Below are 17,031 nucleotides of genomic sequence, written 5' to 3'. Positions count from 1 at the left end.
GCCGGCGCGCGGGCCCTCGTCCTCTCGCCCACCCGGGAGCTGGCCCTGCAGACCCTCAAGTTCACCAAGGAGGTACGGGGGGGAAGTGGGGACAAGTGGGGACAACGAGCAACCCAGGGGGTTGGTTTTTAACACCCTCCCCTGAGTTGTTGTTTGGGGTTTTTTTCTCAGCTGGGCAAGTTCACAGGCTTGAAGACAGCCCTGATCTTGGGAGGAGACAAGTAAGATGTCCCCACGGGTCCCCTCTTCCCCCTCCAAAGCCTGGCGAGGGGCTGAGCTGGCCTGCATGCCCAGTGCCACCCCAGCCTCTCCCCCCCTCTTGCAGGATGGAGGACCAGTTTGCTGCCCTGCATGAGAACCCCGACATGTGAGTGGGGACATGGGAAAGGGACCTGGTGGGGAAATGGCCCCCCGAGAGCCACCCACCACTGGGGACATCACTGGTGTCTGCAGCCCAATGGACCGTGTTCCCTTGGAGCATCTTCCCGTGCTCCCCACGGGGGACAAAGGGGTCTCTGTTGTCTTCTTTGGGTTGCATTTGGGACCTGCAAATGGGAAGGTGTGGGGACACTTGTTCCCCCGTACCTGGTCCTGTCACCAGCTCTGTCTCCACAGAATCATTGCCACCCCCGGGCGCCTGGTGCACGTGGCAGTGGAGATGAAGCTGAAGCTGCACACGGTGGAGTACGTGGTGTTCGACGAGGCCGACAGGTCAGCGGGGCCTGGGGGGACTCCAGTGTCCCCAGGGGGGAGTGAGGTGTCCTGGGAGGTGGCAGGGCTGGGCACGGAGGGTTTGGCCGGCGCGCGGGCCCTCGTCCTCTCGCCCACCCGGGAGCTGGCCCTGCAGACCCTCAAGTTCACCAAGGAGGTACGGGGGGGAAGTGGGGACAAGTGGGGACAACGAGCAACCCAGGGGGTTGGTTTTTAACACCCTCCCCTGAGTTGTTGTTTGGGTTTTTTTTCTCAGCTGGGCAAGTTCACAGGCTTGAAGACAGCCCTGATCTTGGGAGGAGACAAGTAAGATGTCCCCACGGGTCCCCTCTTCCCCCTCCAAAGCCTGGCGAGGGGCTGAGCTGGCCTGCATGCCCAGTGCCACCCCAGCCTCTCCCCCCCTCTTGCAGGATGGAGGACCAGTTTGCTGCCCTGCATGAGAACCCCGACATGTGAGTGGGGACATGGGAAAGGGACCTGGTGGGGAAATGGCCCCCCGAGAGCCACCCACCACTGGGGACATCACTGGTGTCTGCAGCCCAATGGACCGTGTTCCCTTGGAGCATCTTCCCGTGCTCCCCATGGGGGACAAAGGGGTCTCTGTTGTCTTCTTTGGGTTGCATTTGGGACCTGCAAATGGGAAGGTGTGGGGACACTTGTTCCCCCGTACCTGGTCCTGTCACCAGCTCTGTCTCCACAGAATCATTGCCACCCCCGGGCGCCTGGTGCACGTGGCAGTGGAGATGAAGCTGAAGCTGCACACGGTGGAGTACGTGGTGTTCGACGAGGCCGACAGGTCAGCGGGGCCTGGGGGGACTCCAGTGTCCCCAGGGGGGAGTGAGGTGTCCTGGGAGGTGGCAGGGCTGGGCACGGAGGGACTGAATGGCCCTGCCATGTCCCCTGTCCCCTCCCCTGCAGGCTCTTTGAGATGGGCTTTGCTGAGCAGCTCCAGGAGATCATCGCCCGGCTCCCAGACTGTCACCAGACTGTCCTCTTCTCCGCCACGCTGCCCAAGCTGCTCGTGGAGTTTGCCCGGGCTGGTGAGATGGGGCTGGAGCTGGGGGGGAGCCTGGGGGTGGGGACATGGCACAGAGACCCTGCAGGTCTGCTGAAACTGAGCTGGGCCAAGCGGGTGTCCCCAAGCTGAGGGTCCCGGTGGCACCTCCCACACGTGACCCACATGTCACCACATCCTGCAGGGCTCACTGAGCCGATGCTGATCCGGCTGGATGTGGAGTCCAAGCTCAGCGAGCAGCTCAAGGTGAGAGGGGCTGGGGGCACTTGGGATGGGCTTTGCACCCCTTACCCCCCCATCCCAGCAAGCCACCCTGTGGTGGCTCCAGGCTCAGGAGGAGGGGACAGGGTGGCAGTGCCTGGCATGGGGACACAGAGGAGCTGAGCTCTGCCCTCCTTCACAGCTGGCTTTCTTCCACGTGCGTGGGGACGACAAACCTGCCGTGCTGCTCCACCTGCTCCGGAGTGTGGTGAAGCCCCAGGACCAGACCGTCGTCTTTGTGGCCACCAAGCACCACACAGAGTATCTCAAGGAGGCAGGTGGCATTTTGGGGGTGTCCAGCATGTCCCCCTGTTCAAGGGGAGGCAGCGGGTGGGCTCCTTTCCAGACAAACGTGGGGTCTGCATCTATGGGGCACATCCCTGCTGGAGTTTCCCTCTCTTTTTTTTTTTGCCAAGTGGAGGGAGAAATCCCAGCATACACGATGGGATCTGGTTGGGCACCCTGTGGTGATGGTCGCATGGGTGTGTGCCCAGCCATCTTGAGGGTGCATCTGACCATCTCTGCTTCCCCCTCCCCAGCTGCTGACAGCTCAGGGCATCCGCTGCACCCACATCTACAGCTCACTGGACCAGACTGCCCGCAAGATCAACATTGCCAAGTTCTCCAACGGCAAGTGCCCGGTGCTGCTGGTCACCGACGTGGCCGCCCGCGGGCTGGACATCCCCATGCTGGATAATGTCATCAACTACAGCTTCCCTGCCAAGGCCAAGCTCTTCCTGCATCGTGTTGGTGGGTGCTGCTGTCCCCCCGCAGGGTTCTGACAACCTAGGGGTCCCTCAGGGTGAGAGGGTGGGTGTGGGTTGTCTCTTGTCTCCTGTTTTTCCCCATCCCTGTATCCTGCTGGGCTGGTGCTGATGCTCCTGAGTTGGGGGTGATATCTCTGGGGCAGGTCACTGTGTTGTGACAGCAGGAGATGGGCTGGGGACAAAGTGGGAGCTAAAAGGTCCTCCATTCCCCAGCTGTGGGGTCTCTTCGGGACAGAGCTGGTGCCTTCCTTGTAGGATGGGATGTGGTGGGTTCCCCTTTGCCTCCTTTCCCAGCGACCCACAGCCCTTGCCAGCTATGCCTGCCTGGTGAATGTCACCTGCAATGGGCTCTTGGGGACACCTGTGGGTCCCTACTTGGGTGGGGACAGGCTGGGCTGGCTCTGGCTCTGGTTTCCCACTCTCCTCCTCCCCTTGCCAGGTCGTGTGGCCCGGGCTGGCCGGAGTGGCACTGCCTATTCCCTGGTGGCTCCTGATGAGATGCCCTACGTCTTTGACCTCCACCTCTTCCTGGGGCACTCGCTGGTCCTCGCTGGTGCCCAGGAGTTGCCTGCAGGTACAGCAGACCCCAAGCTGGGACTGTGGCTATGTGGCCACTGGGCTTTTATCCTTGACTGGAGTTGGTGGTTGGCGTTCGTGCAGAGGGGTGACGTGCTCTCCTTCCTGGGGTGCAGCTGAAGAACCTGGTGGCTGGTTCAACACCACCAAGTTCCTGTAGCTGTTGGCTCTGCTCCCTTTGGCCCCAGGCTGCAGCGACTGCAGGGTGGGTGCTGCCAGTGAGGTGACATGGTGCCCCCCTGGGCTGCAGATACTGGCGGGGTCCTGGGCCGTGTCCCCCAGAGCCTGGTGGATGACGAGGAGTGCCTGCTGCTGACGGACCACGAGGGTTCCCTGGAGCTGAGCAGCCTGCGCCGCGTCGCCGACAACGCCCAGAAGCAGTACCTGCGCTCCCGGCCCGGCCCCTCACCCGAGTCCATCAAGAGGGCAAAGGACCTGGATGTGTCCCAGCTGGGCATCCACCCACTCTTCCGTGAGTGCCTCGAGGACACCAGTGGAGGGGACCCTGTCCCCCTCACCAAGGAGCTGATCCGTGCCCCTCTCCATGTCTGCCTTCCCCAGGTGCTCGCTTTGAGGACACGGAGCTGGAGAGGCTGAAGTTCGTGGACAGCATTAAAACCTACAAGTCCAAGGCAGTGAGTTGAGACCTGTCCTCATGCACGAGGTCCCCGGGGTGGGAGGAAGGTCCCTGCAGCTGGCCATGAGCTCACCTGGGCTCCCACCCCTGGCACAGACCATCTTTGAGATCAACGCCACCTCCCGCACGCTGGCCAGCTCCGTGATGCGCTCCAAGCGGCGCCGCGACCGTGCCCTGATTGAGAAGTTCCAGCGTGGGCAGCAGGAGAAACGGGCAGCAGCTCTCAAAGGGCTGCGCCCAGACCCCCCCAGACCCCAGGAGGGAGGAGGAGGAGGAGAGGAGGAAGACCTCCAGGTAACAGGGTAGGGTTTGCTAGGCATGCTGGAGCTGCTGCAAGGCAGCCTCGGCCCAGGCCCCTGGGCTGTGCCAGGGCACAGGGGCTGGTGCAGTGACTGGTGGGGGGATGTGGCTCTTCCATCCCATCCACCATCCCCTTCCAGGACGTGTTCTCCAACGTGGGGGGCCAGAAGCGAAAGCGGAGCCGAGGGGGAGAAGATGGTGCCAGGAAAAAGCCACAGCAGCCAACACAGCAGGATGAGGACTTCTACATCCCTTACCGGCCCAAGGACTTTGAGAGCGAGAGGGGGTACGTCTGAGGGGGGCTCCCCCTGCCCTCCTGCCCCAGGGGCTGCTCTCACCACCCACCCTTTGCAGGCTGAGCGTGGGTGACAGCAGCCCCTTCGAGCAACAGGCAGCTGGAGCTGTCCTGGATCTCATGGGCGATGAAAACCACAACCTCAACAAGAACAAGCAGCTGCTGAAGTGGTGAGTGGGGTCTGGCCAAGGGCTGGGGGGCGGGGAGTGGGAGCTGGGGGTCCTACCACCCGGTCCCACTGCCCTCCCCACTCTGACAGGGACCGCAAGAAGAAGCGGTTTGTGGGGCAGACGGGCCAGGAGGACAAGAAGAAGGTGCGAACGGAGAGCGGGCGCTACATCAGCAGCTCCTACAAGAACAACCTGTATCCAGCCTGTGCCATGGCAAGGGCTGGGGGGGGTGCAGGGCTGGGCCCACCAGCAGCCCTGGAGCATCACGCCCTGCTTGGGGATCCATCCCCTGCCAGAGGGGCCTGAGGAAGGGCGGCTGCTCAGAGCCCACAATGGGTGAACTGATTGAGGGGGGTCAAGTGATTTTGGGTCCCCACACGTTTCCCTTAACCCACCCTGGCCCAGCTATGAGAAGTGGAAGCAGAAATACAAGGTTGATGAGCGGGATGAGGATGAGGAAGACACCCGAGGCAGGCAGCAGTACCGAGGGAAGCACAAACACGGTGAGTACCCGGGGCGAGCAGCACAGCCCCACCTTCACATCCCTGCCACCTTGTGAGCTGTGTGTGTGTGTCCCAGCAGGGCAGGGACAGCCCCCCGCCCAGGGCAGGGTGCGCTCAGAGCTGAGGAACAAGCAGCAGATCCTGAAGCAGCGCAAGAAGGCGGCCAAGCAGCGGTTCCTGCAGAGCGGGGGGCTGAAGCGCCTGCGGGCACGGAACCGGCAGCGGGTGCAGCAGCTGCAGCAAATGGCCTTTGGGCGCAGGGTGGGGGGCGCCAAGAAGGGCAAGCTGAGGAAGAGGGTCTAGGGGAGGGGGCTGTGCCCCACCTGACTTCCTTCCTACCTCCCCACCCCCCCGGCTTCAGCGCCAGGAGAGGAGACATTAAATATTTTGGCTGGTTTTGCACCTGACTCTGTCCCTGCTACAGGGTAATTCCTCCCCCCACCCCCAGGCGCAGTGCTAAAACAAACAGGTGCTGCAGGTCCACAGCAGGGTTATATTTTGACTGGAGACACTTTTGGAGATACCAGCAGCCTGGACACGAGTGGCAGCTCCCCCTTCCTCTGTGGCAGCCGAGTCCCACTGCTTGGGGTGCCTGTTGCAGGAGGGTACCCAGGGAGGCAGGCTCAGCCCCGGGAGCAGGCGGTTGTTCCTGGGGGCTGTTCCTGAATTGGAGGCAGCCTGGCACCCCCATGGCACAGTGGGGGTGTGCTGGGGGCTGGAGGCAAGTGTGGGGGACATGGCCCCTGCTCCCTGGGGAGTGACTCAGCACAGATGGCAGCCATGTCCTGCATGCAGAGCAGCACCTGCAGAGCGAGGAGCCTGATGCCACAGCCACCCAGGGACATGTATGTCCCTGTGTCCCCACCACCCCCAGGGGAGAGGACTGTGCTGACCATGTCCAGCTGGGCCTTGGTGTCCTCCATGGCCACATCCACAGGGACCTTCAGCCTCGTGGTGGCAAGCTTGAAGAGGTTCAGCACTGCCAGCTTGATCTGCCCCAGCAGCAGGGTCTTCTGGGTGGCCACACTCTGGATGTGGGCCCAGCGGGACTCCTGAGGGACAGAGTGACAGAGAGCCCTGGGTCCCTGCTGCAGCCACTGCCCCATGTCCCCTGCACCCCACCCAGCTGGGACAGGGGGACCCAGGAGTCCTTGCTATGTCTTCCCCATACACAGTTGCTGGTGATGCTTTCTGGGCGTATGGGGACCCCCAGCTCAGCTTCCCACCATTGCCACATGGGGCATCTCCCCTCTGCAGCACGCTTGGAGTCCACACTGCTGCCCCTCTCCCTGGGGCACCCCACATCTCCCCCCCCTTACCTCCTGGAGCACATCACGGCGGGCGTCCTCCAGGCGTGTGTGGAGCTGGGCCAGCTGGTTGCTGGTGTGCAGGAGCTCCTTGCTGACCTCCTGCTGGTGCTGCTGCAGCCGTGCCCAGCTCTGTGCCACCCGCTCCTGCCTGGCTGCTGCCTGCTGTGCCAGGGCTGCCTGCATCCCGACCAGCACCCTGAAATGGGCCAGCATGCTCTGCATGTCCTGGAACTGGGCAATAAGAAAGGGCTGAGAGGCTGTAGGGAGAGGGGAGCTGCTGCCCTGGAGAGGGCTGACCCCCCGTTAGGGGTGTGGGGACATGCAGGACCAGGACCTCCATGCTCACCTGCCCGGTGCTGGACAGCGCATCCCTCAGGCAGTCCCTGAAGCGGCAGAGGCTCTGCAGGTGCCGGGCCAGGTTCTCCCTGTGCTGCAGCAGCTCCTGCAGCTCCTGGTGCAGTCGGGCAGCCTCAGCCTCCTGCCCTGCCACCCGTGCCTGCTCCTCCTCCGCCCGCCGCAGCTCCCGCTCCTGCCTGGCCGCCCTAGCCTGTGGTGACAGGGTCAGCGGGGCCCTGAGGACCAGCCCAGTCCCACCACCCACCCTGGCACCTTAAGGAAGGCATCAAATCGGAGGGTAACATCCTGGAGCTCCTCCTTCCTCCGTCCCAGCTGCTGCCGGCGCTGCTCCAGGTGCTCCATCCTCTGCTGAAATTCCTGCGGGATCGCCGGGTGCTGAGAGCATCGCCTGGGATGTGTCTCTGGCTGCTCTGGCTCCCATGGCATGCTGCAGCCCCCGGAAGAGGGCACATGGGGGCTGGGGGCTGTCCCTACCTCCCGCTGCTTCTGCAGGGCCTTCTCCACCTCTGCCACCTCCCGTCTCCTCAGCAGCAAGCGCGTGGAGGGCAGCAGGGCAGTGCTATCCCACGCCAGCACCGTCCTGCCGTGGGTGCTGTGGAGCTCATCACAGCTGGGTGGGGAGAGGACCCACCAACATGGCATGGCTGAGACCCCCAGGGACCCCTGCTGCTGGCTGAGGCTCAGCATGGGGGGCCTCTCCCCTCACCCCATCTCCCTCCTGCCTCCTCCACCTCAGGCCCCCAGCACCACCCCAATGTCCCCGGGGAAAGGACAAGTCATGGAACAACCTCAGCTTTCTGCTTAGATCCCAGGGAATCCCCCTCCCTTCCCCCAGCCCACCAGTCGGGGCAACAGACTCTGCAGATCCCCATTTCCAAGGGGGGACCCATGTGGGCACCCAAGCATCCTGGCATCTCTGGATGAGGTGCAGGGAGAGATGGAGCCTGGATCCTTACCAGGGTGCCCCAGCTGGGGACCCAACACCCACCCAGTGACACCCACCTTGGCACCTCAAGGAACCCAGCACCCACCCAGTGACACCCTGGGGACCTGACAACGGGAGCACAAACCAACAGAACCCCAGGGACACAGGACGTGCTGGCCCTGTGGTTCAGCCCTTGCTCTCCCCGCGGGGAGGACGGGGAGACCTTCACTCACAGCAGCCGCAGCTTCTCCCGCACAGCCGTGCACAAATGCTCCTCCAGCCGGGAGGACATCTCGCCGGGTGCCTCCTCCTCCTCCCCGAGGGGCCAGCACAGAGGAGCGTCCATGGCAGCAGCACAAACACCGTTGCCAGGGGCAGCCGGAGGCTCCCGCAGAGCCCTGGGATTTTCCTACAAGCACTGCCCGAGCAGGCGGGGTGCTGGGCACAGGGACTGCACTAAGGATCCCTGGGGACAGGTTAGTCCCACTCACAGATCTCTAACCACGCTCTCCATGCCCCAGGACTGCCTCCTGTTCCCTCCACGTGCCCTTAGGTCCCCTTCATTCCACCCGTGTGTGCTCACACCCCCCCATTTACCCTCCACACACACTCGGATCCCTCATGCACTCACTTCTCCATCACCCTCTACACACTGTTTCACTCCCACTTCACACAGTTTATATTCCTGTTCCCCTCCAGAACACCCAAAGCCCTGTGCTGCTCCAACCTGTTACACCCTGATCCCATCCTGCTCTGTCTGGCCATTCCCAGGCACACGTACTGATCCTCTCCTCCCAGGCAAGCTCAGATCCCTCCTGCTCCCCTCTGAAGACTCTGCTCATCTCCATTGCTCATCTGTGCCTTTTCCATCCCCCCATTCACCCCTGCAGGGTGCCCAGATTTGACCCGTCCCTCCATCCCCTCCTGCACCCTCTGCCCCCCTTGTCACCCACCCTACAGTTCCCCACCACAGCTGCCCCCTTCCTGCAGATCCTGCTACACTCATCCCTTCCGTGTACAAATTCTCTCTGTGCTTTCCACCTCAGCCATCCATCCCCTCAAAACCACACCACAAGGTACCCATTAACTCCAGATTTTAGATATGGAGCAACATTTCAGATGGTCTTGGGGGGGAAAAAAGATTTATAACAAAAAAACAATGAAGCCCTCCTAGAGTCAGCATGGCCTGTGTCCTGCCCGTGCACCAGTTGTGCTCTCCATTACCCTGGGACAACTGCGACCCCATAGTGACATTCTCCATTCCACTCCCCATAACCCCAGCACCAGCATTTGAGTCTATCACAGGCAACAAGATGAGCAGGCTACTGGGACCCACCTCTGCCTGCATTGGGTGCCACCTTGTTAAAAGAGACACCTGAAATCAAGAGGAACCACAAAGGGAGGAGAGAGGAAACAGGAAAACACGGCTGGGGAAGGACGGAGTAAGAGCTGGGGAAGGGCTGAGCAGAGAAGGAACAATCCAATGGAACCAGCTGCTGCAGGACACCAGTGGCCTGTGCTCAGCCACACAGCAAGGAGGATGTGCTGGATGCCAGGCATCCAGCTGGAGCTCCACATGCTTCCCCATGGAGGGATGGAAACTATGAACCTTGCATCTCTTCTCCCCTCGTTTCCTGTTTCCCGCTGTGCTGCTCACCATCGTCACCTAGGCAGGGCACAGAGCAGCAGCATCTCAGCAAGAGCCAACAAACCAGACAACAGGAATTCCTCCCTCCCTGGAGCTGCTCCTGGAAGACCCACAGATGAGCTCCTGTCCCAAAACTTGGTCAGCAGGCAGGCACCAGGGCTCACCTGTAAGGCAGATCTGGTAAGCAGCCTGGATGCTGCTCCCATTGACCAGTGCCATCACCTCCTGCTTGGTGCTGCTCAGGGTCTCCTCTTCCTCCTTCCCCTCATCATCATCTTCTGAGTCCACCAGCACCAAGACATCATCTGAGTCCTGGCTCCTGTGAACAGCAGAGCAAGCAGAGGTGGGCTGCAAAGCTGAGGACAGCCTGTCCCAACTCCTGCCTCCAGCCAGCACCTGCCCAAGCTTTGACTTCTCCAATCCTGCACTAACCACGTTCAATGAAGAGCTGGTTTCAGACCCTGCTGGCAGCACTATCAGCATTCTGCACTGCTTCCCATTTGCCTTCCAAAGTCCTCCAACCGTTCCATACTAAACTGCATCAGCCCCTCCCAGGTGGAGTTATTCTCCTCTCCCACACAGGCAAGGAACTGGAGGTTCCCAGGACAGAGCCTTCCCACGCTGCAGGAACAGAACCAAGGGCAAGGAAGCAGGGCCAGGAGGGGTAAGAGCAGGAAGCAGAGAAGAAACACAGTGCACCTGAACCCCAGGGAAGGCACTTGTTCATGCACAGCCATGGGACACCCCTCCTGAGGGGGAAGGACAGAAGCAAACACCCACCCTGAGGGGCAGAAGATCATAATTTCTGGTTACTCTGAAATCTTCAGGCTCTCCTGCCCAGCTTCCTCCTACACCAACAGATGCCTGGCCAGCCCCTGTGCATCCCAAAGCAATGCAGCTCCTGCTCTGATGCCAAGGGCTCCCTTCTCCCCTCATCCTCCTGCCCCCATGCCAAGCCTCACCCAGCACCACCCTCCTCTTCCCGCAGGAGGCACAGCTCCCATGTAAGAGCAGCTCCTGCCTCCCAGGTGGATTCCCTGCCCCACAGAGAGGGAGGTCATGCAGGACTGGGCTGAGGAAAATCAACGCTCACCTGAATGCAGCACCTGAAGGGGAGGGAAGGGAAAAGACAGCGTTAGAAATCAGCCCCAGAGCAGTCCCTGGGGCACCAGAAAGGTCCCAAGGGAAGGGGAGGAGGCCCATAATGGCACAGCTCCCTGGAGAAGATGAGGGGAAGGTGCCTGAAGCACTCAGCTGGGGAAGGGCCTTGTGTTTCCAGCCTATCTTTCTCCAGGGCTGACAGAGTTTTGCCCAGGAACAGGATAAGGCCTAAGGGCTGGGGTGATTGTCACGGCACACCAGATAGGACAATCAGCTTAGAAGTGAAACCAGGCCACCCCAGGAAGGAGTAAACCCTTTTCTGGCTTGTGCAGAGGTGAGCTCCTACCTCTCAGGCACAGGAGGGGATTGTAGTACAAGACAAGCCCAGTGATGGTGAGAACAGCCAGCAGGGACAGGACCACCACTGCACCCACAACCCCTACAATGTTCACTGGCTCTGTGGAAAGAAGAGGAGACACAGGAGGCCAGCTTGTCACTGGAACACAGACAAATGAGGAAATCTCAGTACAAGCAATAGAGCAAGTTCCAGTGCTGTCTCAGTTCCCATCTCCCATCATTGCCACACTCCCACCATCCCATTGGGACAGACTTTCAGGCACTTAATTGACATGGAAATCACCACAGCAGGGCCTCTATTTTTGTGCCCATGTGCATTTAGCCAAAGCAGATGGACCCCTGCCTGTTGCATCTGGAGCAGCTTGAGCCTTGGAGGTACTCCTCTGTGCCCACAACCTGCAGGAAGGACCAAGGCTGCTCCTCTCTCAGACCCATTATGCTGGGGCGAGGGAATCAGGCCTTTTTCACCCAGAGTTAAGGGAGCCAGTCCTGCACTGCTGCTTGCCACAAGAATATGGGAAGTGTCACCAGGCAAAGAGATTCTTAGTGGCAAGTGGAGCCCCTTGGGTGCTCCCCAGTGGCCCCTAGGAGCTGTGTCCCCTGCTCAATCCCTGCCACAGCGAGCCCGGGCAGCCCCACTCACGCTTCACGGTCAGGCAGACAAACAGCTCCCTCAGCCCCAGGGGGTTCTGTGCTTTGCAGACGTAGCAGCCCCCGTCAGTGCCCTGGGAACAGTTCTGGATGGTGAGCTGGGACACGTTGCTCTCCTGGGTGATCAGGTACCTCCCTCCAGGCTGGATCTCCACCTCGGGCTGGGCGATGCCTCGCAGCCAGGTGAGCTTGGCTTCAGGGGTGCTCTCGGTCACACGGCAGGTCAGAGTCACATTGTCACCCACAAAGCATGTCTTTGGAGGCTCTGTTTCCAGGGAAGGGGTTTCTGAACAGCCCAAGATGGGGGAAAAAAAAAGAAAAAAAAAGAAAAAAAAAGAGTCAGGAAGGGAATGGAGGAGTTGAACATAACAAGCAATCAGCCATCTGACTGATTAATAATCATTAACTGAGGGAAGTCAGACAGGCAGCTGGAACTTGAGCACTGTGGGTTTGGCATTCAGCTCACTCCTCAGACCTCAGCAAGGAGCAATCCCAGCAACTCTCACATTGCTCAGTCCTTTCTGTGACACCTGTCTTCACATCCCCTAGGAAGAACATCTGGAGGGTACCAGTGGGAAGATGGCAGAGAGGAAAACAGCAGAGCTGTTGGGACCAGGAGAGCTCTTTTGTAGTCCTGACGACCCTCGGAGGATAAATACAGCTCAGGTTTTCAAAAGCCACTTTATACAGAGCCCTCAGATGCTCGAAGGGGGCCTGGGAGCACAGACCATCCTTCTGCTATAAACTCAGCTCTGCCAAACTTAATCTCAAGCTGAGCAAGGCACTAAAGCCACCTCTGCCTTTCACACAGGCACAGCTGGGTGCTTGGTGCAAGGACATTTGTCAGCCCTTGAAGATGTACCCAAAACACAACCCACCTGCAGCTGCACCTTGATGGATCTCAGCTGCAGGACTTCTGTGCCTTGTGCCCTGCACAGGCCAAGCCCTGCCATGCTAGCTTGTTAGCATCTCCCCCTGTGGCAAACACACCCAAGCCTGGCTTGCCTGACCACTGCCTTAGTGCTCTAGAGGGCAGAGAATGATGGGGGCACTGGTCTGCCTCACCATTAACTATTAATGAGCCTTTTAATAAGGTAGGCAAGTCAACTCATCTCCACAATGCACACAGGCTCCTCCTGCTTGACATGGCTCCCCACACACTTGAACAGTTTTCAGTGTGAGAGGTGGGAGCTGTTCAGTTTCCACACGGGTGTCCCAGGAGCTCATGAAGCTGATGACCCAGCTTGAGTTGTCCAGATCATGTCCCTCTTCTCTCCAGTACAGAGTGGGGTGGGGATACCCCCCAGGCCAGCTGCAAAACAGCTGCAGCATCAGCCCTGATGAGGAGGTCTCAGCCCTGAACTTTGGGGTTGACTGTGGTGGGTCTATCAGTAAGAGCACAGGGTCAGAAACACTTCCAGATCACAGCTCTCAGCATCTCAGGGCTGGAAACCCCCCAAGTGCTCATGTTTGCCACCATTCCTCTTGAAAAACCTTCCCAGTTTTCCCTGCCTATCTTGCTCCTTGATCTGTGTCCCATAGCCCCAGGGGAGCACAGTTCTGCATGACAGCCAGGAGGGACCAAGCAGGGGGCTGTCACAGCAGCCACAGCCAAGCCTTGAGGGACAAGGAGGAAAGAAAAGTATTGCAACAGCCTTATCCAATGGAGATAAGCACCTAAAAACCCAGAGGGGGAACAAAATCTCCACAGCACCCTTGGTCCTCATGCCACAGCTACAAGGAGGTGACACTGATTCACATGACTTGAGAACAAGGCTCTGCTTCTCCTTGGTACAGGCACTCAGATTTACCAGGGGAACTTGCAAAGCATCAGGGCTCTTGCCCAGTGACAAGTAACCAGCTTCTCAGAGCCACCAGCTCAAAGCTGGAGCACTTCCCCACCAAGCCCAGCACACTGTTGAAGGAGGAGGCTACTCCTGGAGAACAAGATGCTCTGCCCACAGGGAGTCTTGGTGACTCCAGCTGGCAAGATCAGGGTCACAGGGATGTGCCACTGCAGCCAAGCCAGGCATGCTCTGCTTCCCAGCACCACTGTTGCTGCCCTGTGGTGTTCCTGAGCCACACACCACTCTGTGTCCACACCACACTGCAGCTGTGGGGACAAATTACAGCAGAGAACACAGGTAAGTCACCACTGGCCTCGTGCCCGGGCCACTTCGTAACCATCATGACTATGTTTGTTATTGAAATACAGAAACAAGGATGTGATGGCAGGGGCGGGTCAGAAGCCAATAGAAACCCAAGAGCAATTTATTTGGGCAGAGCAGGGCTCAGGAGGTCCTGCCTCTCTCCCATCACCTGGCTTCACACACCCATGCACAGGTAGACACACATTTTATAGCCACAGGGATTCTGGACTCTGAACCAGGCAGAATTAACACACTGTGAAACCTGTGGCTGGCCTGGCTACTCCAGTGCTGAACAAGATCAGCTGCTGCCAAAGGAAACACCACACAGGAGGTGTCAGGGGGATGCCTGATGGTCATTCTGCAAAGCATTAATTCCTGTGGCTTTCAAATGACACGAGTTTTAAAAAAAACCAAACACAACAAAACCTGATGGCAAAACCCCACGTGAGCCACACAAACATACCTTCTTGGGGCTTGGCTTTTCAGGAACTACACACACACGTCTCGTATGATCTTTGAAATCACCCAGCTCTGGCAAGAAAGTTCTCTACAACACTCCCTCTCCCCCAGCTCTGGGGAATTCTGATCCCAAATCCTGGCTGTGGTTGATAGGAGCAACCTGTCAGCCTGACTCACCAGGAACTGCCCTGTGTGGAGAGGTAGACACAACCTTTGCAGATGTCCAGCCAGAGAGCTGTACTTGTTGAGCTGGTTCCACTAACCTGCCTCCGGTAGCCATCAGCTTTACATCCTGAACTCCTGGGCTCTCCCAATACATTTCTGTTCTTCTGTCTAAATGCCAATAGATTTGCTCCCAAAGATGTTAAAAAACCCCCAAACCTAAAAAGCTCCCACTCCCTGCCACCAAAAACCCTCACAAAACATCAGCAAAAAGGAGCTTGTGCCCCTCGATGGGCCAAAAGTGGCTTATATCAAATTCCACACCAACACAGAAAAAAATTCCCTTGGATTTGTGCAACTGAGCATTTCCTTCACACTCTGCTCCCTACCCAAAGCAAACACAGAGCAGCAGCTCCAGGCAGGGCTGTGCCTTTGCTGTGTTGCTACAATATTTCCTCTGCTGCTTGAGGGTTTTTTAAAAGCAGCTTGAAACAAAAAGAGAACTTTCTTGGTACAACCCATGAGATGGGTTGAAGACTCAACTGGTAACCCTCACATGAAGCCTGCAGATCCTGGGTGACTCTTTTACAGTGATGCCAAGCCTGTGTTGTAGAGGTTCTCTCCAGCTCAGGTTAAGTTGCTCCAGTAACTGACTGTGAAAAATCAGGGGGCCTGCTTCTAGTCTGAAGATGAGAAGCTTCAACTTTGCTGATGCTGCTTCTGCTGATCTAAAAGCACCAGCAGAAATATCTCTCTCTCACCTATTTAAGGCCACACCAATCTCCCAATATCACCTCTGTAACCTTTGGAAATTAATTGATTGATATATAAATTCCAAGCTAATAAATAAAGTTCAGAGTGCAGCACCAACACGTGGAACACTAACAATATCTTTTGCTCATGTTTTGCACGAGTGCTCCAGATTTAGGGCTCCCCCTTCCTAAGCCTACATATGTTCCTTGAAGAAGCTTGGGGTTCAATCCCTTCACTCCAGCCCTCTGTGACACTCCGAACCCCACCTGCAGGTTGCTTGCCCCAGGAAGGGAATTAGTATTTGTGTGAACTTTCACAGATTTCATGTGTACAGATCTCGGGTATAACTTTGACACCAGGCACCCTTCACCACTGAGAAGGAACACCCTGAAGGCAAACAGAAAGAAGGCAAACAGAAAACAACACACATGAGAGGTGTTGATGGAAAGACCAGCAAGAAAGGAAGGTGCCAACAGAGCACAGAGTGTCACTCAGGCAAGCTGGCAGCAGTACTTCCCTCTTCTTAACCCTGTAATATGGGCTTGGCTGGCATGAAGGACAGCAGGTCACAGCCCAAGTGTGAGGGGACAGATTCTGGTGGGGAACCAGAATCTGCCCACCAGAAGCAGGAAGGACCTGTGCCAGCAGTGGGCAAAGCAGTTGACTTGAGTGCTTTTCAGCCCAATCTGCCACCCAGGCTGTGAAGATTTCTAAGAGAATGAAAGAATGAAATAATCATGGGAAAGGGAGAGAGCACCAAAAGGCACAACAGGACAAAAAGGCTGAAAGCACAGCCTGTGACAACAGACACTCCCAGGACACTGCTCCCATCAGTAAGTTTTGAGGAATGTGGTGCTACCATCACAATTGAAAGCTGCACTATAAGATTGGCACAGACCCTTCATCCCTACACCAAAAGGACAGCAACAAGGGATGGCACAGAACATTTATCTCAGACACGTATTTCAATCGAAGGGAAAAAAATAGTGAGGAACAGTCCCCACCCTAAGATTTATTAAGGTTCAAGTCTGCCAGGTTCTGAGGCAAAGTGCCACCTTGGAACAGCAAAAAGCCATGAAAGATCTGCCCCAAACCCAAGTTTATCATCACCAAGGAAGAAGGAACTGAAGACACATTGTGAGGACTTAACAGTTAGCATTTTGTCCTCTGCATCACACAAAACTGATCCTTGACAGACCTCAGACACATGCCCTGCTGCTTGTGAGTGAACGTGTAGTGGAGCAGCACCAGCCTGCTCACAGGTTTTGCACAATAAGGCCACCTTGCCCTTTTTTAAAAACGTTTTTTCCACCAGTGCCAGATGAATCTGGGGGACCTGCGAGACCGAGGGGAGGAACTTCACAGAGGCAGGACAGACTTACTGCCTACCAGGAGCTGGACCCTGTGCTCGTGGTCCGTCTTGTTCAGCACTTCCTTGCAGGTGTAGTTGCCCTCGTCCTGCAGGCGCAGCTGGGTGATGAGCAGGGAGCTGTTGTCAACCAGGGAGAAACGGACGTCCGGGGGGAAGGTCACCCTCGAGGAGAAGAGTGGGGGGAAGGCGTGGGGATCCCCTTGGAACCAGACCACCTCGGTTGCTTCTCTGGAGACATTTCGGCACAAAAGGAGGATGCTTCCTCCAACCTGCCCAAAGACCACTTCCTCTGATCCTGAAAAACAGAAGGGATAGCGTTAGGGATGTAAGGAAGTGGCAAAGCACCCTCAGCAAAGATACCTGATGAGACACCTGGGGGTGTTTTTTAGGGGGGGCTACTGTCAGAGGATCTCCGAGACACACCCGGTGATCAAAAAGGTCCAGACGCAGGATCAGGAAGAGGGAGGGATGCGGCGTTAAAGGCTCGCCAGGAAAGCAAGGACAGGCCGTTTCTCCCCGAGGGAAGAGGGCAGCCAAGAGGCGGCCTGAAG

At 57.9% G+C, this 17,031-nt stretch overlaps 2 protein-coding genes across 2 annotated transcripts in view; one reads left to right on the top strand and one right to left on the bottom strand.

Annotated features, from left to right (window-relative positions):
• Positions 1-326: 326 nt before the first annotated feature.
• On the top strand, positions 327-5,538 carry DDX54 (DEAD (Asp-Glu-Ala-Asp) box polypeptide 54). The gene is made up of 18 exons (XM_010007289.1): positions 327-367; positions 616-868; positions 968-1,017; positions 1,122-1,163; positions 1,412-1,507; positions 1,630-1,751; positions 1,911-1,972; positions 2,130-2,261; positions 2,527-2,737; positions 3,194-3,328; positions 3,581-3,802; positions 3,892-3,965; positions 4,064-4,261; positions 4,408-4,553; positions 4,622-4,732; positions 4,822-4,926; positions 5,138-5,235; positions 5,315-5,538. Exons 1-18 carry the CDS (start codon positions 327-329, stop codon positions 5,536-5,538), a joined length of 2,322 nt encoding a protein of 773 aa, XP_010005591.1.
• A 3,611-nt stretch (positions 5,539-9,149) lies between these two features.
• The window catches only part of VSIG10 (V-set and immunoglobulin domain containing 10), a 10,204-nt gene continuing 2,322 nt past the window's right edge, over positions 9,150-17,031 (bottom strand). Inside the window, exons 2-7 of the mRNA XM_010007288.1 lie at positions 16,491-16,775; positions 11,577-11,870; positions 10,890-11,033; positions 10,569-10,581; positions 9,640-9,794; positions 9,150-9,202 (exon numbers count right to left, since the gene is read on the bottom strand). Coding sequence (XP_010005590.1) covers positions 9,150-9,202; positions 9,640-9,794; positions 10,569-10,581; positions 10,890-11,033; positions 11,577-11,870; positions 16,491-16,775 — 944 coding nt within the window. The remainder of the gene's footprint in view (positions 9,203-9,639; positions 9,795-10,568; positions 10,582-10,889; positions 11,034-11,576; positions 11,871-16,490; positions 16,776-17,031) is intronic.

The sequence above is a fragment of the Chaetura pelagica genome, unplaced genomic scaffold, assembly GCF_000747805.2.
Source record: "Chaetura pelagica isolate M959 unplaced genomic scaffold, ChaPel_1.0 scaffold1391, whole genome shotgun sequence".
Classification (NCBI taxonomy): Eukaryota; Metazoa; Chordata; class Aves; order Apodiformes; family Apodidae; genus Chaetura; species Chaetura pelagica.
Note: the sequence above shows the minus strand (reverse complement) of the source record. Positions and strands in the feature narration are given on the sequence as shown.

What these genes read in the sequence shown, in the direction of transcription:
- DDX54 (XM_010007289.1), top strand. Translation starts at nt 327, where the DNA reads ATGGAGGACCAGTTTGCTGCCCTGCATGAGAACCCCGACAT. An exon ending in CTGCATGAGAACCCCGACAT is followed by an intron (nt 1,164 to 1,411) that starts GTGAGTGGGGAC and finishes CTGTCTCCACAG; the next exon opens with AATCATTGCCACCCCCGGGC. An exon ending in GTGTTCGACGAGGCCGACAG is followed by an intron (nt 1,508 to 1,629) that starts GTCAGCGGGGCC and finishes CCTCCCCTGCAG; the next exon opens with GCTCTTTGAGATGGGCTTTG.